This window comes from Larus michahellis, chromosome 6, assembly GCF_964199755.1.
Source record: "Larus michahellis chromosome 6, bLarMic1.1, whole genome shotgun sequence".
In the NCBI taxonomy this organism is placed as follows: Eukaryota; Metazoa; Chordata; class Aves; order Charadriiformes; family Laridae; genus Larus; species Larus michahellis.
Genome location: NC_133901.1, coordinates 9,443,879 through 9,466,655, shown reverse-complemented (window position 1 = coordinate 9,466,655; position 22,777 = coordinate 9,443,879). Strand labels below are relative to the sequence as shown.

Genomic DNA, 22,777 nt, shown 5'->3' with positions numbered 1-22,777 from the left:
GCCATGAGCAGGAGAGAGCACGGCAGGTCAGTGGAAAGGCTGGGGGGTCTCCAGCCTGGGAAATACTCACACCCCAAGGGGACAGGGTCCTGGGCAGCCTGGACCATGAGCAGTGGGTGGGTGAGAGGACCCCGGAGGTGTTCCCACCCTCACCCCAGCCCTCCTGGTGGTCTAAGGGCAGATTTAGGAGTGGGGTGTGGGGAACCCCTGTGGAACTTTTCTCACCGGCCTGTGCCAGGCTGGGGAAGGGACAGCGGGCAACCCCAGCCCTCTCCCACCCACCTGCTCAGTGCTGCCACCCATGCACACCCCGTGGGCACCCTCTCCCGGGGGTCTGCACCCAGGGTGCACCCAAACCGCTGCTCACCGCCTGTCCTCCCCCAGGACCTCTCTGCTGGGTGGCAGCAAAGGGCAGGGGTCCCAGGGGTGACTCCCAACCACGCCCATCCCTGCCTCACCCCCACACCGCTCCGGGGAGCAGCTCACCAGCCCAGCCCCCCCCCTAGGCTGCCCCTGCCCTCTGTGCCCAAGGCCAGTGCTCCGGGAGAGGTGACACACGGTGGTGGGCAGCGGGGGCTCTGCACTGGGCTCCCTGCTCCGGCTGCAGCCCCCACGGCAGCCAGGGACAGGGACCGTTCGCTTCACAGACTTTGCGCTGCGGTTTATTCCTCTGGCGATGCTGGGGGGAGAGGGGATTAACCCTGGCACTGCTGCCAGCGTGGGTCTGCAGGCGGCGGCTCCGGGTGCCAGAAACATGGGATTAACGTGTTAACTCACTGGCACGCTCTAGCAGAGCCATTTTTCTCTCCCTCCCCCCCCCCCCCTTTTTTTTTTTCCCTTCTCACAATTAGCCCATTTTAACATCGAATTGTTCCCTGCTATAAGAGGTCCTCTCCTCGCTTAGCGATGCCGGCAGCTATTTTTACGGGAGACATCTGCCTGAAACGCCTGCCTTCCCCCTGAGCACAAAGGAGGCCCGTTCCTGGGCTTCCCGCAGCTCTAGCCGGGGCCATCCCGGGAGCCGCCGCAGAGCCAGCCCCGGTGCGGGGATGTAGCGGGCTGCCGCAGCTGGGCAAAGGAGAACCCATGGATATCGCTGGTCCTTAGAGAGCGGCTGGCGAGTGGATGGTTCTTCGGGCGGCGAGGCTGTGCCTGCTCAGCAGTTCGCGGGCCAGCGCTCGCAGCATGCCTGCATCGATTTAAAGCCGGCACGCAGGAGCAAGGCTGCATCAAGGCAGAGCGGCGGCTGCTGCGGGCAGTTCACCATGAAGGAACAGCTTTATGTTTCTGAACGCACCTGACTGGATGGATGCTTGTGTCTAAGCAGCAGCAAATATCGCAAGGGGAGAGCTGAGAGTGAGCCGAGACCTGCGCTAGCGATTGCTTTGTCAAGTTCAGGGCTTCTCTCCTCCTGGTATCGCAGGGAGGCAGCCCGGCTCTCCTGGAGACCCCCGCTGCCTCGGCTACTTCTGTGAGTTCAGGGTCGGCAGTTTTCCTCGGCTGCCTTTGGGACCGAGCCCCGCGCTGCTGGGCAGCCTGTGGCCGGCGTGGGGGCGGCCGGGGGCTCTGGACGGTGACTGAAGGAGTACCGAGGGCGCGATGCAAGTGTCCATCGCCTGCACAGACCACAACTTGAAGAGTCGAAATGGTGAAGACAGACTCATCAGCAAGCAGAACACCACTACCCCGAACGTAGTGAATGCAGCCCGGGCAAAATTTCGGACAGTGGCTATTATTGCTCGCAGTTTGGGGACATTTACCCCTCAGCACCACATTTCATTAAAAGAATCCACCGCAAAGCAAACGGGCATGAAATATAGGTATGGTCACGGTATTGTTCTTTGTTACGTTGCAGTGTAATAGCTCTTTACTTTGCCTCTAAAGAATTGCCTGCCTGGATGCATCTGATTTTGCAGAGGAGCTCTATACTGAGGTTATTAATAGATTTTTTAAAACTTGTGCATAGCTGAATAGCATTTGGGTGTTAATGTTTTTGCAGGCATATATACAAAAAAAAATCACTTGCCTGGGTAGATGATATACAACATCGTGAATTTACGATAGCTGTGTTAAGATGGTTTCTATTAAGTGCTCAATATAACTTGTATTGGTACTAATGAGCATAAAAATCAATTAGCAAAGCACGGTTGAGGCTGGACAGGAAAAGTTCATTTGCAGTATGCTGTATGGAGCGAAAAAAAGGATCTGCCTTAGGTATCATTTCGTCATGGTGATCGCTTACTGACTTTTCACCTGGTTTGCTTAGTGAAGATGAGATCAGAGCCAATTTTAGGTGAAATGCAGGGAAAAAAAATATCACGGGCATTCATGTAAAATGCCTCATGCATCTTACAGATTTTTATTCCTCCTAATCTAGGCAGGAAAAATAATGAACAGCTGTGACTTCAGCCTGAAGTGCTTGGTGTGGGTAGCTGATAAGCTTCTCTGTCGTGCCTTCAGCTGAAAATGAGAAGGGTTTCTATGACTTTGGTGTCTGGCTTCTGCCTGTTCAGGATGTCCCTTTCCAGCCACTAACGGGCGACGTTGCTGGGACTGGGAAAAGGAAACAGCCTGGGGATGCTCTGCCCCCATGAGCAGCCCTGCACAGAGCTCCCAGTGGCCGGAGCGAGGGGATCCCCACAGGCATGAGGACGGCAGTGAGGGGCACAGGGCTCCAAGCAACTTTAGCCGTGCTTCTTCCCAGTCCATGGAATAGTGGCGGATGCTCCTGTGGGGCCAGCTGTACCCACTCCAAGGGAGTGGTGCCGGGCTGGGTTGCAGTTTTGCTGTTACGCTGATTTTAGGGTATGGGGGCTGACGCAAAGCCAAGCTGGCTTTAGCACCGTTACACGGAATTCAAGTGTGCGTGCAGCCCAGCGCAGGGCTTGGTTTAGGCAATCCTGTAGTTCTGAAAATTTCAATATTCACTCTCCAGGAACTGCGTAGACAGGGTGTATGGAAGCAGAGTGAACGGGATGCTCAGATGCAATTTGCCGTGAGTTGCTTGAACGGTTGATAAATAACACAGAGGCTTTGCCTGCGTAGAAGCCCAGCCTTTCTGACTGCTTGTTCCTGCCGTTCAGCCATGACCAACTTTTAGCAGGAGCTTTGCACGCTCCTGCCGCTTGCTCATCAGCACGGTGTCGGCAGCAGGAGAGGTCCGGGTAGCGCTTGCGGTGAGAGCAGAAATGCTGATTAATATCTCCCAGAGCCAGCTGGGGTAGGCTCAGTGCTCTGGGGAGCTCCTGTGGGGTGACAGTCCCAGCTCCCGGATGGCCCCAGCTGTGGGGAGGGCAGTATTTGGGGGATGGCGGTGGGTTGTGCCCAAAAGGAGGAACCTCTCAAAATCAATATAACTTGCCATTTAATCCGATATCTGCAGCCTCCCAAGTGGAGTACGGGCTGATGGAGCATTGCCAGCTGGGAGCTCCCTGTGACCCCTCTCCCCTCCTGCAGCCCTGTCCAAGCCATTGTGCCTCCCTGCCTCAGTTTCTGCCACAAGCACATCTGAGGGAAACGTGTCTTTGATCACGTCATTCGAAGACATGACCTGTTACCGAGTTGGGGCTTCTGCTTGTTAGGCTTATGGACACTGTGTACTAATTGTCAGAAGTTATCTCTGCTGATTTCCCACGGGCTCCCGGCGCTATCAGTGTGCCGACACGCTAAGTAATTGCAATTCTTTGCTGCCCACATGACACAAACGCTCCTGCAGCCTCCAAAGTTGGGCCATTGTAAATCCTTTCTGGCTTATTTCTAGATAAGGTTTCAATACGGAGGGCTGAATTCTCCTGCTGGTGTTCAGCGCAGCCCTGACGGCTCCCCCAGCTTTGGCTGCCTGAGACCTGGGGAATTGCATCAGGAATAGCATCTCGTTTGTGACAAGGCTGATATTTTATCTTTATGACTAATCCCTGTTTCTGCTCCCAAATCTCTCCATATCTAGAGCTGATTTCTCCCCCAAGAGAAGAAGTGAAGGGGAATTTGGAGGAAGAGCTGACTAAACCTCCAGGCTCAGCTGCGATGCTGCTGAATTGAGATAACCTTTAGTTAGGGAAGACACCTACCAACGGTGATGGAGCTGATATTTCGTGTTCATCTCTGCGCCTGGTTCCTCAGTCCGAGGGAAATCCAGTGGCCGGAGAAGCCAAAGACTTTTCCCAACAGCTGCAACAATAATCCTGTAAAGTCCTCAGCTCCCTTCCAATTGAAACTGAAGTCCTTCCCAATTCATTTTCTGCTTGAATTATGTCCCTGATGCTGAGCTATACAGTGTGCGCTACTTAACATGACATGCTAGCGCAGCTGCCCCTTGCTTTACGCTAAAAATACGGATAGCTGCTCCCCCCTTTTGACCCTCAGCGCTGCTGCCGCCCCCCTGGCAGGGCTGCCCGTGGCTCCCACTCCGCTCTCAGGATCCTGCCTGGCCCCGGAGCTGCCTCCCCCGGCTGCCAGGAGCTCCTGGTGCCACCGGGATTATGTAAAAGGGAGAGACAGCTACTACAGCTCTGACAGGGGTGGGGGCGGGAGAGGAGCCAGCTCGGGGGGCTTTTCATCAAACGGCATGTTTCTGGAGCCGTTCCACCTCAAAGCCCCAATTGGAATACAAAAGACCAAGTTGAGGGAATAAATATGTTCACCGGGGAACATCTGCAAATATTAGGACTCAGGTGCGCTCCCGCGGCGTTTGCACGAGCAAACCTCTGCTTTGCATTTGTTAAATCCCATTTCGCTGCCTCCCTGTCGGATCGTGGCATCAGGCGGATGGGACCTTCCCAGCCGCCACCTCTGCTGTCACCGCCGGGGACAGCCTCGGCTGCCTCCCGCGCACGGAAGGCACGGAAGGGAGAGGGGCTGTTCCCTTTTGTCCTCTTTAATGCTCCCATTCAGTCCCACTGGTGAGCCTGCCCAGATGCTCGGGGAGAATATTGGGGATCACTTCAAGTCTTTCCTTGAAAATGATGTAGTTGTTGTGCTTGGCTTAGAGAACTGCTGTCTGCCGCACCGCTGCTGAAAACAAAGGATGTGGTTTTGCCTCCCTCCGATGCACAGCATGGGAGGAGAGCTGGCAGGCTTCGGACCATCAGAAGGTCACAGCCTGGGTTCTTTTCCCTCCAAATTTGCTGTATTTTTTTTAAATTTATTGTCAGCCCGATTCAAGCTGTCAGTAAGGTGGATCCAGCCCTGATCCTGGCACACGGGGCTATTTGGGATGTGCCACGACTACCACAGAGAACAACTTCTCAAACTGAGACTTGTACCAGGCTTCCCATGCTTGTCCTGGCAGCCTTGCCATCACCTATGCCGCAGGGCGAAGCCTCTCCCCAGAGAACCCCGGCTCCCCACTGAGCCTGCTCCGTGCCCAGGAGGTGGCAGGGAGCTCAGCCGCACAGGGCTTGGGGCTCAGCTCTGGCTCCAGCCACGGCGCTGCCGATTCGGAGCCGTCAGCAGTTCAAAAATAGCCCTTTATGAGAGCTCTGCCCGCACAGGGGCATGAGGGACCCAATTTATGAAGCTCAACTATCTATTTGTGTTCATAAATAATTGATGGTGGCAGCTTTGACCATTAGCTCCAGTGCGAGCCTAAACAAAAGAATTTTAACTGCAAAGGCAAGCTGGTGGAGTTAATAGTCCATGCTCATCCTGCAGAGCCTGGAGCAAGGTGCAGAGAGGCTGGACACCGGCCCCCAGAGGGGAAACCCATCCCTCCTGCCCGATGCGGGATGCCCACCCCTGTCTCATGGGCCACTCATGGCCACCAGGCCCGTGCCACCACCACATTGGGGCTCCTGCCTGTGCCGCCGGGGTCTCTGAAGACGGGCAGCCGTAATTAAAGTGTGGGGGAGCCAGCCTGGGAACCTCGTCCCTGCTCGGTCAGGTCTGCGAGGGGACCAGCCCTGCTGCTGCGGGCGCGAGAGGGAAGAGAGGGCTGTTTGCAGTCGCTGAGCAGTGGACGTGCAAGGATTGCGTGTCACATTTTGCAAGGTCTGGAGCAGCTTTAGCAACCAAAGACCTTTCCTGGCCACCCAGGAAGTGCCAAGCTCTCCCCGGTGCCGTGCCGCAGTGCTCAGCTACCCGCTCAGCACCGGCATGAACCCGAGCGCGCACGCAGGGTCTGGAGGAGACCAAGCTGGCAAGACACGCGATGCTGCTGCCTGTCTGCTCCCTTCTCCCAGGGCAATGGGTACGTCTCGGATTTGTGGGGGCCTGTGCTTACAGCAAGCCTGGTGCAGGGTGGTCTGGTCAGTCCTTGTCTTAACGGGGGATTTTTTCTGGCCCGTTGCCTGGGTCCTGCTGCTTGCCAGGCTGCGGGCTGTGGGACCTTCCAGTGTCCCCGGCGGCACTGAGGCAGTGCCCTGGCCACATTCCAGCAGAGGGACATTACATCCTGCCGGCTAAAAATTCATCGGCAGTTCGAAGGCTTTTTTCTTCACTGTGTGCCTGAAATTGTGGGTTCTTGTCGAAGCGCATCACTGAAGAGCTGCTAATGCACTGCATCGCAGCAGTGGGTGTGTTGCTCCGGTGGCTCCGGTGGGATGTCTCTCTTCCCCCTCCTGGAAAGGCGTCCGCAGGCTCGGCTTAGCCAGGGTCAGAGCTGCGCTCCATTGGCTCTGCACACCAATTACACACATTAAAAGGCACAATAAAAGTACTACAGCACAAAGAATTCCTCATCCCCCTTTTCTGCCTAAATAAATATCTGCTAGCAAACATAATTAAGGTGTGTAACAAGTATAAAACTCTCAATCCAATGGTTAACTCAAACCTTTCCAGTGTTGTGGGCTGGTAGGTCCCAGCCCGGAGGGGAGTGATGCTTTGGAGCTCCTACCCTCCCAGGGTCATTGGAGCAGGGAGAAGACCAAACCTCCCGGGAAACATCCCACAGCTGTTCCCCCTCCCCGGAGAGGTTCCGAGCGCAGATGCTGAGTGCTTGGAGAGGAGGAGGAACCGCTGCCGGTGGGGGACAGAGCCCTGCAAAGCCCCAGAGCCATGTCTGAGACCTGTGATTACCATCAGGAAAATGACTTTCGCCTCCGTGACCGCCGGCAGTTTCTTCCGCTCCTTTGAGCATACCCCGGGTGACCCGTGGGCTAGAAGCAAAAATTGCAATGCTTTTATTAAAGTGCAAATTCCTTATGTAGAAGCGTGGTATTATTAACGCTAGAATTGCACTGTGGCGCACGCTTTGTATGCAGATGCCGTGCAGCATGCCTGGCTGTGCAGCTGGGGTGAGCGGGGTCTTACAGGAGTCCACAGCAAACTTCCAACTGGCCAGGTTTGGAAACGCACACGGATCGGTTTGGGCTGCAAAACTAGTTTGGAAACAGAAGATAAAGCTCCTACGCTTCTCAAAGGGTGTAAGTGACAGCAGGTATTTCTTAGCAGTGTTTCAGGTCTTGTGTCTTCTTTTTCCTTGCATTGCACTATAACCATCGACCATAATATCTACCTCATATATTTAGGAATCCACGGTTTATTTAAGTCTTGCTGCAATTATAAATAGTTTTAAGCACTCACATGCAAATGGCACAATTATTTTGATATAAAATTGCGTATTATTTCAGTAGCTCTCCACATCAGGTTGATTTTTATGGCTCATCATCTGATCTTCATTTTATTGCTGTAAATTAAGACCAGTCCAGTGAAGAGAATGCATTTAGACTGAATTCACAATGCGTTTTCCCCCAGGACTGTAGCTTATAATGGCTACAAAGAAGGGAGGAATAACTCAAAGAAGGAGAAAAAGGAGCCAGTTGAGTAAACAAAATCTGTGCGGATTTGTGCTGCTCTTAAATTCCTAATGGCTCTCCAGGAGTTTGTAGCTGCTAGGTAAGGCTGTGGGTTCGGTGTGGTCTGGATTTTCCCCATCTCATTACATTAATGCAAAAGCCATGTTTAACCTTGCAGTGTTAAAACCAGCATAGACCAAGTGAACTTTAGATTTGAATATGCATTTACTTACCGTGTAAACTCTGATGATACGATAGTGCAAGGAGTTTGCCAAAGGTGTATTCACTCCCTGGCTTTCATGTCTTCAGTAAATGAAGACTTCGCAGATGGCTGGGCTGAGTGTAAGCACTGAAAATGTATCTTCCAGGTTTCAGATACAGCAAAGTCATCTCTTTGTTTTTTTAAAGCAGCCTGCCCAGGTGGTGCCTGCCCGGCTGAGCACGGCTGCTTCCCAGCTCTCTGTCAGGGGAGCGATGCCCAGCACTGCAGGGTCTGCAGGCTCTGCCCCACTCTCCCAATGCACTTAAGGGATTTCTTCCACTCAGGCTTTCTCCTTCTCCTCTCTCTCCCCTGGAGACCCAACCAGGCCAAGAACCTCCTACATCAACTTTGGTTCATTGACAAATGCATTTTTAGCATTGTTTCCAAGTGTTCTAATATTCTTCGTAAAAATGTTTCCAATTTATTAGGGACTTTGGAAATATCTGTCCACCAGATTAATTATATATCCTCCAGTGAGGTCTAGCTCAGGGAGAGATACGCAGCCAGTTGGAGCAGTGCTGGCTCATGCGGGGGACTGTAGTACAGAGGACAGGTGACAGCATTTGACACCGTCTCTGCCCTGCTACGCCGTGATAGTCCCCACTTCCCTGGCCAGCGTGACATGCAAGCTGTTTCTCATCCCCCAGCGTGGTGTCCTGGACCCTACAGAGCAAGGTCTGGGAATGCCAGATTGCCTGTCCCAGCATCTGTGTCCCGTGGGGGACGGGAACACTGTCCTGCAATGCTGGTGGCACTGGGCGGGGGGACGCAGGGCAACAAGCCAGGGCTTGGTCTGCCATCGATTCCAGCCCCCCCATTTTAATCCCAAGAGAGAGTGATGAGCTAAGGAGAACAAGATTGAATTCAAGGACAAACGGTGTTCTAGAGAGCACGCTTTTCATGTCGGGTTTGTTAAGCAGAAGCAAAATGATGATATTTCAAGGAAGCTTTTAAATAATGCAGTCGTATGCTGGTGATGAGCTCTGCAGCCTCTCAAAGCTGTGCAGGGCACAGGGCAGGGGTGCAAGAGCACGGGAGCAGCCCGGGCGGCTGTCCCCGTCACCGGTGGGTGGCTGTCACAGCACTGCTGCTCCCTGTGCACCCATCACTGGCATCCCCTCTCCTGGGGTGGTGGCGGCCGGTGGCTGTCCCCGTGGCAGGAGGCAGTGGGGGGCAGCTCCCCGCTGGCGGCGGTGGCTGAAAGGGGTTCCTGATGGACTGGCTGCCAAACCCGATCCTGCTCCGCTCTGCTCATCCCAGACCGTTCCCCGAAGCGTGATATTTTCCATCTAAAACCTGCATGACAACATTAATCTAATGCTTAAATGGGTGGAAGAAAAGACGTAACGCAGAAACACTGCTAATTTAATTACTTGTGAAGCGCACAGTTTAAGATATTTAAAATGTATTATTTTAGCATGGCTGCTTTGGCAAAATCCAATTTGAATTTTGAGCACGCTTATTTTTATTTTAGACTAACATTATAAACCGCCATCTGTAGAACATGTTTGTTAAGAAATCAATTCTCAGTAAAGAAAAGAAAATGCGCTGTATGAGACTTGGTGTGAGCCCAGAGGTTAAAGCTGGGGTGGCATTTTCCCTGCTACAAGTCAGTGGCCATCTCCCCTTTGCCTGGCTTTCAGCCTGTGCTGAGCAGTGTGGCAGGAGAGGGACGACTCTGTGGAGCTGCTTCTACAGCAAAGCTTCCATGGATTTCAGTATCTGTTGGATATTCAGAAAATATCCAAAACCCCAAAACCCCAAAAACCCCACTAACCAGTGGCGCTTAGTGGTGGGCGTTTCAGTGATGTAAAGTCAGTGGATGGTTCGGATGGATCTTGCTAATGCAAAGAGGGATTTGGCTACCATGTCCCTTATCCCAGCCTTGTTCTTTGGGCTGGTCCAGGTGACATTTCCCATCACCCTGCAGGAGTGAGAGCAGTGTTTGGTGGGAGCCTCTGGAGCAGTTCAAAGGTGTCCACTCCTGAACAAACCCATTTCAGAAGTTGTTTAGATGCAGCGCTCTCTCCACGTCCTCTGCTGCTGTGCTCACTGTACACCCCTCCGGAGGAGGCAGAGAGGATGAAGGAGCCCCCATGACAGCGTGGTGGCCCTGGGCGTGTAGGAGAGATGGTAGCCTTTTGGGGCAGGTTGTGCCCTGTCTGCTGTGTGCTGGGGTCATTCCAGGTGGCTGGTGGGACACACAGCTCTGCTGTCCCACCACGGTGCCCCCGCTGTTCCCCACAGCAGCATCCCCTGCAGGAGATGCAGCATCGTCCCTTCAGCAAACCGAGACTTGCTCCTCATGGTATCCAAATGTATTGGAAATGTTTCTCAAGCTATTTTTGTAGCAGTGGAAAACCTCCTGGCAGGTGGGTGGGAGTGGGGAGCAGTGCCTGGTGTCCGAGATGCCTTGCTCGGGGTGGTTGGGCACTCAGTCAGGGCTCTGCAGGCACCGTGCTGAAGAGTTTCGGGAAATATTTTTTGGCAAAGCTCTGCTTGGAGAACAAACAGAAACAATCGATGGGACACAGGGCTTGAGAAGCAGAAGGAGCACATTGGAAAATAAGATCCTGAAGCTCCTGGAAGCCCTTTGTACCTGGCACCTCTACAAGGTCCTGGTGCCTTGTCTCTTGCAGCTCCTAAAGAGAAAAGCTGGCGTGGGTTTGACGCCTGGTTTTTTGCTTACAGCACGCAACAGCAGCGTGAGAGTCTATCGCAGGGCCTGCCGGCAGCGTAAATTCGGCTGGATGCAACGCATCTGGAGAACCTCAGGTTCGATAAATGAGATGGTCTCCTTGCATGGAAAGGTCACAAGAGAGGCGATGGCTGGGCTGAGGCTGTTAGGATTGCCTGCACCTACACCAGGCTGGCATGCTGCTTGCGGAGGGGTTGTGTAAGTCATTGGAAAACATGTGCCCTGGAAGTAAACAAGCTGCTGCAGAAATATTTTTGGGTAGGAACTTATAAAACTTTCATGGCATACCTATATTTTCCTGTTGGCATTACGTTTGCCAGAAAAACCAAGCCCTGCCTGGTCCCAGCTCCTGCTGCAGCGACTATGAAACTGTGCTGCAACTGATTGCAGAAGTAGAATCGTAGAATCATAGAATCATTTAGGTTGGAAAAGACCCTTGGGATCATCGAGTCCAACCATCAATTCCACTCTACAAAGTTCTCCCTATCCCAAAGTTCCCATATCCCCCAACACCACATCTAAACGAGTCTTAAACACATGCAGGGATGGTGACTCCACCACCTCCCTGGGCAGCCTATTCCAGTGTCCGACCACTCCTTCTGTGAAGAATTTTTTCCTAATGTCCAGCCTAAACCTACCCTGCTGCAGCTTGAACCCATTCCCTCTTGTTCTATCACTAATTACCTGTGAGAGGAGACCAGCACCAACCTCTCTACAATGTCCTTTCAAGTAGTTGTAGAGAGCGATGAGGTCTCCCCTCAGCCTCCTCTTCCTCAAACTAAACAGTCCCAGCTCCTGCAATCACTCCTCATTAGATTTATTCTCCAGGCCCTTCACCAGCTTCGTTGCCCTCCTCTGCACTCCTTAAAATCTGTCCAAAATTTCCTTTCTCTCTGAAAGGGTCAAAGTCATGCACAGCAATTAAAACAAAAATTCAGTTACTTTTCACAGTGGTCTCCCTTCCTCAGCCTGCTTATTTTTAGAACAGTTCATCCAAATAGCTTTTACCTAAATATTTATATGGGGATAAATCTCCCCTCCAACGCGAAAGGTTCCCTTTCTCAGGCTGACCCTGCTGTGGATGGTCCTGGCTGCAGCTAGGACAGACTTGCTTACGGCTGTGCCGAGCATTGTCCGGGGCTGCTCAGGTTCTTTCCTGTCCATTCATCTTGTGATTTTTGTCAGAAATAGCCTCTCCTGCCTGTGGAGAAAATATGTGTTTGCCAGTTTCAGCTTATTCAATCACTCCAGCTTAGTGACTAATACTTTCCAAGGTGGGTCAACGGATGGGGAACGAAAAACTGGTGGCGGGGTTTTAAATTTTTTATTTTGCCTCTTTCAGTCTGAAGTAGTACCGAAATGAGAGAAAATGGCATCTATTATTTACAGCCCTATGGGATGTGTTGACTGGTGACAGCATAGTCAGCACCCTACGCGTAGGTATGATCTGCTTACTAATTTCCTACATGAATAAAGTGGAATCGACCGGGGCATTGTAACAGCGTTGGGCACGTGTCCCAGGTTTGCCAGGTCTTTGCCTGGTGTGAGAAGTGTAGCACCGCGGCATCAGGTACCACTGAAGGGTGATGGGGAAGCTGTGGATTAACCCATGCGCAGGTGTGATGGAGACCTCCCTGATCCTCTCCTATTTCTGGACATAACTTGATTCATTCAAATCCTTTAGGAAGTGTGAGATTTTTCTTTTTTTTTTTTTACAAGGATAACGTTAATTCCCTCAGACATTTGAAATTCTGCACTTTAAAAGCATCACTGCAGAATGACAAATGTTTTTTCTTTTCCTCTCTTTCATCCTTGTGTCCCACGGCTGACGAAATGAGGTGGGGGCAGGAGAGCCGTGGGCTGTGCACCACTCCAGGATGCGGTTGCTGGAATTGTGGCCCCCCCACCCCCGGCAGATCTATTCCCCTGGGAACACCAGTGCCAGCACTGCCCTGCCTCCGGCATCCCCACCCTGTGCTCCCCACCGGGAAAGCGCTGGGAATAGCGATGGCAGCTGCTGCCGTCGCAACAATCTACTGCAACCATTTGTGCTTGGGTGCTGGCACCCAGCTGCCCGGCAGACTGCCTCCCAGCCGGGCTTGCTGGGAGCTGGGGCGGGAGGGAAGAAGTGGGAAAGAGCCTCGCATGCCGGAGCCTCATTGATGGCACGGATCCCGCGCGGGGAGGCTGAGCATGCCGGCACGTCTGCCAGAGCCACACGCGGCAGCCCCTGCGCTTGGCTGCAGCCCATCTGTTTTACCTTATCTACATTTTAATGCGTCATCTGCAACTTTTCTGAGGCTGCAGCCAAAAAAAAAATCCTGGGGAATTTCAGCTGAAGCGACCACCTACGCACCCGGTGGCCCTACGAGTATGGGAGATGAGTTGGAAAGTGTGAAGAGAGCCAAGAATCAGGGGCCAGATGCCATTTAGGCACCTCCTTGTCCCCTCGTGCTGTCCGTGCCTGGGCTGGCTGCCCCTCCTGCTGCCAGGCCGGCGTCTCCATTGCCCAGGACCCACCTCCTGGCTTCGCTGCTGTTGTTTTTCAGCTGATCAATACTGTTCTGTTTTGCCTCTGCAGCTATTCCACTAGTAACAGGGTATTTTTCCTATTTTGTATCATTGACCTAATACTTAACAACATTGCTGCAGCAGTGGGGACAGTCACCAACCCCTCCAAACCCCGTTTTAGTGCGGCGGGGACCACAGGGCAGCCACCGGCTGCCACGTTGCTGCAGAAACCCAGACGGGAAGGAAGATGCTCAGAGGAGCGCCTGGGACCATGTGGTCCATCCACTTCCACTCTGAAATAGCTTAGAAAAGCAGCATCGCTCCAGGTGCACCTTCATCATGCCACTGCAGACATACAAAATTAAAATAAAATTCTATTTTATTCCTGTAACATCTTAGGTATAAAAGATTACAAAGCAGTTCGCAAAGAAGCAAACATAAGCACAGTCAAACGCTGCAAGTGTAAGGTTGAATGTTAAAGCAAGTTTAAGAATGCACATGCTCAACCAAGGAAATAAATCTGTGCTTTCAGCTCACTCAAGTATCTGTTGGGCCATCTACGGTCGTTGAGCTTCTGCTACGGCTTTGCATGTTCATCTCTGCTTCTTGTCATTTGAAAACGGAGTTAAAAATTTCCTGAGATTAGATGCTTTGCATAAATATCAGTACTTCATCAGAGCCAGGAGTGTCTGTCTTTGCTCCAGCACTATGGCTTGAAGCTGTCCTCGACTCCTGCCCAAGCACGGAGCCTTTGCTCGGATGCAGTGCCTTGGTCTGAGCATCCGAAGGTCTCCACGGCCATGGGCTGTTGGGCATGGGAACAGACAGCCAACGGTCTTGGCTGGTGGTGTCTCTGGCAGGTGTTGGGCGAAAGCACCCGCATCTGGCAGGGCTGAGCTTGCCTCCAGCCTGCCTGGCTCTGAGAAAGGTGGCTTTCCTAGGGGAACACCCAAAGCCACCCTGTCTTCCTTGGCCACCGGTGGGATGCAGAAATGCCACCAGAAGCCTCCGTACTGCTCTGCTGTGCCTGTATGAGGTGGCTTGGGTGGTCTTTCAACTCATATTAAGGTGAAACAATTTCCATTTAGAAACAGGGAATATTTCTGCAGGGCAGACTGGAAGGAAGTTTGTATTTGAGTAAGGAAAGATACTCTGTAGGAGTCTGGGTAAAAATCACCATTCTTGCTTTCCATCCTGTAATAAACCATTTTCTAGGCAGAATGCGATGCTGGCATGAAAGGCGGTTGGAAGCACCAAGAGAAAGCAGCGAACGCGGCTGGTGAGGCATGGCGCCGATTTTTGTAGCACTACGCAAAATGAAGTGGGGTACCGCGGTTTGCACCTGCCCGTAACCAAAGCTGGCTGAGAGTGTGCAGGTGTCCAAGCGGCGCACAGACCTCCCTCGCTTCGCTATCTCTGCACAAGTAAATGGGTTTAAAATACATAAAACAGTGGAAAGCTGCGATTCTGCATCACTGCAATTACTGCTAATACGGGCGGTAATTTAGTGGAAACTGCTGTGCATGTTGTGAAGTGTTTTGTTCGCAAAATGGGAGACAGAAACCGTTATTTTTCTCTCTTCCCACCCACACCACTTAGAGACAACCTCCTGCCATCGGAGCTTGCTGAGGGGCAGCTACTGCTTGTCGAAAATCTGCAGGTCCTTCTGAGCTGATGAGGCAAAATGAAATCCAGCCTTCAAAGCAGGAAACCACCCAAGTTAATTAAAGAAGAGAATTAACACCTCCATGTTGCCTCACCCTTGGTTCGCAGCAAGACTAAGCTGCGCTGGGGGCTGTTGCAGCCCGATGAATCGTGACAAATAGCTTTTACGTGGCTCCGAAATGATAGGAAGAGCTGAGCACCCTTCAGTGAAGGAGTTTGCATCTTCCCCTGGGGAGGCAGGGAGCTCCGGAGCCTGAGCAGATGCTGACAGGTCACCTTAGAGACTTGTGAGGAGAAGTGGAGATGATGTGTTTTCCCAGAGCACTTGGAAATACGTAGTGTCTTTTTTCTGTATTTTCGCTGCTCTCTGGTTTGGCATGGCCAGGCTAAGGAGATATCTGCATGTCCTGGGAGGAGTTCAGAGGTGCAAAAGCCCTGCAGATGGGGCTGGAGGGGTAGGTGTGTCCAACATCACTGCGCCCAAGAGACACGTCACCCAAAAATTCCAACAGTTTTGCACCAGGAAGGCTCAGGAAAGGCTGTGTCGTGGTGGGGAGGAGAGCTCGACCGGGCAGGAGGGGATGGACCCCCTCCTGCCTGTCCCTTCCCCTCCCTGCCACGTTGTGCTGGTTGGCACAGGGCACCCCGTGGCCTGGGGACCCCGCAGACATTCTGCTGGTGTGAGGGTGCAGGACCTGCCCTTCCCCACGGGGCAGGGATGGCGGGTCCTGCCCCACCTTGCTGGGTACAAACGGGGAAATTCGGGGAGCCACAGCTGCCCCCCGTCACACATTCTAGTGCAGGGGACAGGGGTCTGCAATTGCTCAGGGGGTGAGAGGTGGCTCTCTCTGGCATTTGAGAGGGGAGAGAAGCGGGGTGTGATAAGGAGGGTTCATCATCGTGGGAAGCAGCCGAACCGGTGAGGATTTCGTATGGTACAAAGCAAGCAGAAGCGCTAAGGCCAAGCGCGGCTCCAAAGCCTGGGATTACACTTTGTTGTTCCCCACTCCACAGGTCACAGGCAAGGGATGTCGGGTGTGCTGCAGCGGGAGAGGGCAATTGGAAAGGGTCTCCACTTTCATCAGGTTTTTGTTGTTACTTGAAACAGCCTCTTTTATTTTTTTTCAGGGAAGAAATTACATATTTTATTCATTTTCTGTGCAGAAAGGAACGGTTCTGGAGCACTAATAGGGATGTTTCTAAGCAACGTTGTTTTCCCACCGCCAGCTTCAGGAACAGTGACTTTTCTTTTACATTTTTGTAGCAACAAGCCAAACTGTCTGCAGTTTATACGCAGGAAAAAACGTGCCATGGTTTCCCCAGTTTTGCTTAATCGGATGGGTGGGGGCCTGTATCACCGCCTCGGGGCTCACCCCACACTCACAAGGGTGCATGCAGGCATACGAGGAAGGCTGTGTTGTGCCCCAGGCCCTCCTTTTTGGTGGTGGAGGTGGAGGATGTCCATGGAGACGCCTGCAGGCAGGTCCTGCACCTGCAGATGCTGCTGCCTCTCCCAGGGGCTGGCTTTGTGCCCTTCCCGATTCCCCCCGCTCTGCTCAAAGCCCCTCTCTCTCCTCCCACCTCCTTTCCCCCACCATCTATTTCTCTCCACATGTTTTTTGCATGCTGGAATACTCAGAAATGCCTGAGGAGCGGTAGGTTTTGCCTCCTCCACACACCTCCCTCACGCCGAGGCCGTCGGCGTGGCCGTGGGCACTGTGGCGTAGGCGGCGAGAGCTGGTGGTGCCCCCATGGACCCAGGACCCCCACCCACCATCTCTCCCTGGCAGACCCCAGGGGTTTGTGAAATGGGGTCCCTGGTCACCTGCCACCAGGGCTGCTTCGGTAGGACCGACCCGCACGGGATCCATCCCCTGGGTGTTGTATTTCTGGTAGAGGTTGGCCTCTGTGGGCAAAACCACCAACACGGAGCAATGAAACTGGGGTTGGAACAAGAGAAAAAAACAGCATTATCTGATTTCTGTCAAGCTCTTCTAAGCCTGATGATTCCTCTGTGGGTGTGGAGTCGAAAATGTTTTAGTCATTGTATGTGTTATTGCAGAGATTTTATTTAAAACTTAGTTTTTCCTTACAAAAAAACTCTCACCCTTTCTCTCTCTCCATCCTGACAGATAGATAGACGGATAGATGGATAGACAGACAGACAGATAGATAGTTGTATGGATAGACAGGCAGATAGGGTGGTTATCCTGATCCCGTTGTACAGACGGGAATAAAGGAAGTAGATGAGCTTAAAGCAGGGTTTGCTCAGCGCACCTTGGACTAAAGCAAAGCTGCTCAGCAGCTTTGTCTTCCAAACAGCCCAGCTGTCACTTACTGCTTTAAAATCTTAAACTCTTTGTTTTTAGCCTCTATCAAACACGAGGCTGTTTTGGAGGTGGTTCCAGTCTGGCTGGATGCAGGGTGTCCTGGTTCCGGTGGGGATAGGGTTAACTTTTCCTGGTATTCCATGCCATGTGAGCCACGCCCACCCTGAGCTGCCGGGGGAGGGGGCAGGAACTTGCTGCTTAAAAGCGGGCTGGGGCGTCCCGGGTCCGGCCGGTCGGCGAGCGGCGGGGAGCGGCGGTCCCGTAATCGCGTTTGTATATTCCCCTGTCCGTGTTGTTGTTGTTTGCCTGTTCCCTTTGCTGTTCTGTTAAACTGCTTTTGTCCCAACCCAAGAGTCTTGCCTTTTCTTACGATCCTTCCTGTGTTAGGAAGGCACGTGCGAGCGGCACGTGGTTCTTTGTTGCCATCTGAGGCTAAACCACGACAAGGGTGGGGGGAACCGTCAGCACCCAGAGCTGGTCCTGGCTGGGATCAGCCTTAACTTCGCTAAAGCACGATGCAGCGGGTCAGCTCAGCCTGGTGTCGGGCATCACTTGAAGTTTATCCCGTGGGTGGAGGCAGATGGTTTTGGACTGAGCAGGAGCCACCTCCCCTTCTGCAACAGGGACCCAGTGGGGTTATGGAGGCAGAGGCCGATGCAGGTTCAGACACCTGATGGTGTGGCAGCCCTGCCCAGTGCCGGGAAGGGGAGGTTTGGGCTGATTTGGGTGCATGTTAATGGAAGTGGCCAAACCCAAACTCTCCCCCCTTTGAACAATGAAGGGCAGCAATGAAGCAAATCTCCCACCTGGATAACCAGGATGTATTTTCTTATAATTGCTTTGTCCCTTAACAATGGGAGGAACCACTTGTAGGTTAATGAGTTGCTTAAGCAGCACTGGTGGCTCAGAGCATAAATTCCCACCGGGAAGGGGCTGGCTCAGCCCTTGTCTGGGGGGCTTGTCATGGGCTTCAAGCTGCTGCTCTGCCAGCCATGTGCAATGGGAAGCGTCTGGTACCTAGGTGATGGTATGCGTGGTGTGCTGCGATCGGGCTGGAAGGTTAATGGTGAAGGTTGTCTTAAAGAAGGGAATTATTCTTCCTGGCTGCTTGCAGAAGGGCAAGGGGAAGTGGGTTTGCCCTGCACCAGGGCTGGGTGCTGGGGTAGGTGCTTTCTCCTGTTGATGTACCTGGGGAGCTGGCTCTGTGTGGTTTGGGGCCTTCCCCCTTGCTGGACGTGGCTCTGGAGTGATGGGGAAAGCACCCGACAGTGGTGGCTGAGGGATGCTTGGTGCTGGTGGGCTACAGGGACCAAGCTTGGTGGCTGCTTGTGGTTCCCTGCAGCCTGGTGCTACAGCATCCTCCAGCGCTGCAGTTTGCTGCCATTGATGAGCTCCCTTACTGATTCCACTACACTAGAATTAATCAAATGTGAATAATTACAATCGCTTTCTGCCCTGTGCCACAGGAGACAAATACCATTCCTGCCATATGGCACGGGCTGCTTTGTAGACATGTTTTCTCCCCCACCTTCTCCCCCTTTTCTTTTAATTAAAGAGACTGTTAGCTCTGAAAATCCCCCAGACCTGACCGGGCACTGGTGTGCCACACCACTGCCCACACGGTGCCTGGGGCAGACCTGGCTGTGGTCCACAGTGATGCTTTTCTGCTGGGGATGGGGACCCTGCCAGCACTGTGGGAGGACACGGGTGTCTCTACACATAAGTTTGGGGGGGGCCCTCTACCCCAATGGCTGTGGGAGGCACCTGGCACCCATGCAAATATGGAGCTTCAAATGCAGGAGCTGTGTTAGGCACTTAGTTAAAGATCTGTCCTGCAGCTGCCTGGGTGCATAGAGCCTGGTCTGAGTGGGTTCAGCTACTGCCCATCCTGGGGGAGGGCAAGGTGCTCGGCCATGAAACAGGGACCTTCCCTTCTTCTGACACCCAGGAGCCTCGCTGGAGGTGTGTGAGGTCTGGGGTGTCACAAGGGGTGCAGGGCTGTGCTGTTACGTGTTGCCTTGTCAGTGGCTAGTCATAAAAATCGTAGAATATTTCGGGTTGGAAGGGACCTTAAAGACCACCTAGTTCCACCCCCCTGCCCTGGGCAGGGACACCTTCCACCAGACCAGGTTGCTCCAAGCCCCATCCAGCCTGGCCTTGAACACCTCCAGGGATGGGGCAGCCACAGCTTCTCTGGGCAACCTGGGACAGGGTCTCACCACCCTCACACTCAAGAATTTCTTCCTCATGTCTAATCTAAATCTCCCCTCTTTCAGTTTAAAACCGTTCCTCCTTGTCCTATCGTTCCACTCCCTGATCCAGAGTCCCTCCCCATCTCTCCTGTAGCCCCTCTAGGGACTGGAAGGGGCTTTAAGGTCTCCCTGGAGCCTTCTCTTCTCCAGGCTGAACAACCCCAACTCTCTCAGCCTGAGAGAACATCACTATGGTGGGTTTTCTCCCCATATCCTCTCTCTGGATACCTTCTGCCAGAGCCAAGCCTGTCCCCCCCCCCAGCCCTGTTGCTCCCTGTATTCCCTTTCATTTCTCATGGCTCCCTGGGATCCCTGAGCCTGCTGCTCCTGGGAACTCTCTGCTCCAGGCTCATCCCACCCACACCCTGTTCACGTCCCTCCTAAAACTCTTCTCTTAGCCCAGGCTGGAGAGGGAGACTTTGCTGCAGGGACAGCCGGCTCAGCCTTACCATGCTGCCCAGAACCTGGCTCAGAAGAGCAGTGGAAGGGTACGGGGCAGGGCTGCCCGGCCTCTCGCTCGGGTCTTGCTGCCCGCAAGATATATATAAAAATTATATATTCCTTTTGGTCTTGTTCAGCTCTGTCTGCACTGTCAGCACTTCCCCTTCCGAGGAAATAATTAAACTAGAAGTTACCATAAAAGCCATTAAGGAGGCACTGGGTGAGCGCAAGAGGCAAAATGAGCACCTGGGAATTTTTCAGATCTTTTGGAATCCTCGCTGCTGTACCTGTGTTAAATAAGGTTTAGGTGGGGGCTGGACTGGGCACCACTGGTTTAAGGCAAGGGCTATGCGCTTCTTACCTATGTGCAATTCCCACTTGAAAAGGTTTTTCTCAGCTTGGGTGAGGTGAGCCCTTAACAACCATGGGATTATAATTGGCCACCCCCCACGTACCCTGTGAGCTAATTGGGACAGCAGCATCCCAGGGAAAGACTGGCTTTTCAGCCAGAAATGGTTTAGTGTTACTTAAAAAGCTGGCTTAAGCAGAGGAGATCTGGAAGAGGCTTGCAAATAGCTGTTCCGGTGAAAAGGCTTTGCTAACGGCGTAATGGAGTGGAAATGAGGAAATAAAAAGCTTTGGTTAAATACTGCAGAAAGTTCCTAATAGGAGGGAACAGCCGAGCATGCCTGAAAGGCGGAGCTGATGTCTCTGGTGAGCAGGGCAGTCACGGAATTTCAGAGTTGGAAGGGACCTCTAGAGATCATCTAGTCCAACTCCCCCGCTAAAGCAGGACTGCCCAGAGCACATCACTCAGGACTGCATCCAGGTGGGTGTTGAAAGTCTCCAAAGGGGACTCCACCGCCTCCCTGGGCAGCCTGTTCCAGCGCTCTGTCACCCTCACCGTAAAGAAGTTTTTTCTCATATTTGATTGGAACTTGCTATGTTCCAGCTTGTGCCCTTTACCCCTCATCCAGTTACTGGGAACCACTGAAAAGAGTCTGGCTCCATCCTCCTTAAACCCACTCTTTAGATACTTCTAAACATTAATAAGGTCTCCCCTCAGCCTTCTCTTCTCCAGGCTAAAGAGTCCCAGCTCTCTCAGCCTTTCCTCATAAGCTCCAATCCCTCAATCATCTTTGTTGCCCTACGCTGGACTCTCTCCAGTAGTTCCCTGTCTCTCTTGAATCGCTGCAGATGGCTGGGGAGGGCTGTCCCTGCGGCAGACGAATGGCACCGGGCACCCTGGGCTGCACCCAGATCGCGTCTGGGTTGGATTCTGCAAGATGAGCTGAGCTCTTACGTGATAGAAACCAGGAATGAGGCTCTTGGTGGCTTTGTCCTTTTTGCCCCTTTTCACACTCAGCCTGAACCCCACAGTGCCCATCTCTGCAAGCTCAGGGAGAGCCTGTGAAACCCCAGTCAGCAGCAAGTTCCAGGTCTATTTTTATAGAGATATTCCGTATGATTAACACTTACTTCTATTATGCCGTTATATGCAGATATATGTTGATGAGGTGGTACCCTGGGGTGCTGCTGCCGCGTGGGACAGTTTGGAAGGTTGCAGGGTAGCCTGAATAAGGCTTTTAAAAACAAAAGTGGCAAAGAGGGGAAAACCTTCCGACAGACTTGTAGGTCTTCTTTCTTCGTCATTAGGAGAATGGTTTCAGACTTGCAGGTAGCCAACAGTGTTCTAGGATGTTATTCCCATCGAATGCCCTTCTAAATGGGTTTAGAATTGCTGCACAGTCAAATTATTCTCACTTTTCACTGCCAAATATTAATCACAATTTTAAACCTTGGGTTGTTGTCTTTTTAACCAAAATTAATGTTTTGGGTGCAATCTAATCTTCCTACACAGCCACGTTACAAGGAAAAATACCCTGGAAATGGATCTCCTTTGTTCCTGAGACTTGACAAACTGTAATTCTTTTTCCTCTGCATTTTTACTGTCGGGCTTTATCCCAGATGTGTCTCGCTGCTCTTATCACCCCTCTGTATTTCTGTAGAATGTGTTAGTCCCCTCTTTTTTTCCTTTGTGTCCCTTCTTGACTTCCTGGTGCTGAACCAAAGAGCTCTTGAAGTCAAAAGTTGCCACCTCGCCTTTTCTCATCTGTGTCAAACCCTGGCTCCTCAGACAGACAACAAGCTCTCCTTACCCATTGTTCAAATCTGACACATCTCTCTAGCATTTTCCTTGGTTCTGCCCATGTCTTTGCTCACAGCAAAGTAGCTAACAAGCAAAATGTGCTTTTATTTTTTTTTCTTTTTTTTTTTTCCCCCTCCAGCCTTGGGAAACTGAGGGCTTTTTCAGCCCTGAGCGTGTACCTAGGGCTGGATCCAGGTGGTGCTTGTGGTGGCTGGTCTCCATATCCCTGCATGGACAGGTGTCAGCCCGTGAGCACCCGTCTTGTTTAACCACTTGTTTCTAGCAAAATAATTAACTTGGGCTTCTTCAATATTGCAGTTGGGTCCAGAACCAAAGTATCGTTTCTGTATATAGTTTCTCCCATGCTTAAAAGCTAAGCTGTGTGCTGGGTTTTCGTTGGTTGTTTTTTTCCTCGCCGTTTACAAATGAACAGCTGTGGTGGCACACAGGGACCCCTGCTTCGTCCCCAGCATCCAGCTGGGGCTGGAGCTGCAGATAAGGAGCAGTGCATCTGCTGGAAACAAGGGAAGTGGGAATTAGTCACTGAAGCGAATCTGAGAGCGCTTCATGCCCTCGAGTCGGAGAGACTGGGTAATTGCTGCCCAGGCAGAGGCCCCGCTCTCTGCTGTGGGCTGGGAAGAGGCGCCAGCAGTTGAGCACAGATTTTTCCAGGTCTCTGCATGGCTGAAATAACCCTTCACCTGCGGACCTGATGCCTGCTCAGCCGGGCCACTGCCTG

At 52.4% G+C, this 22,777-nt stretch overlaps 1 protein-coding gene across 3 annotated transcripts in view; it reads left to right on the top strand.

Annotated features, from left to right (window-relative positions):
- Positions 1-22,777, top strand: part of KCNAB1 (potassium voltage-gated channel subfamily A regulatory beta subunit 1) — a 74,373-nt gene that overhangs the window by 20,845 nt on the left and 30,751 nt on the right. The window contains exon 1 of one of the 3 annotated variants that reach the window (XM_074593097.1): positions 503-1,820. The exons of the other annotated variants lie outside the window; for them this stretch is intronic. Coding sequence (XP_074449198.1) covers positions 1,600-1,820 — 221 coding nt within the window. The 5' untranslated portion in view covers positions 503-1,599. Of the gene's footprint in view, positions 1-502; positions 1,821-22,777 lie in introns of those variants that run through there. 3 annotated transcript variants of the gene reach the window in all.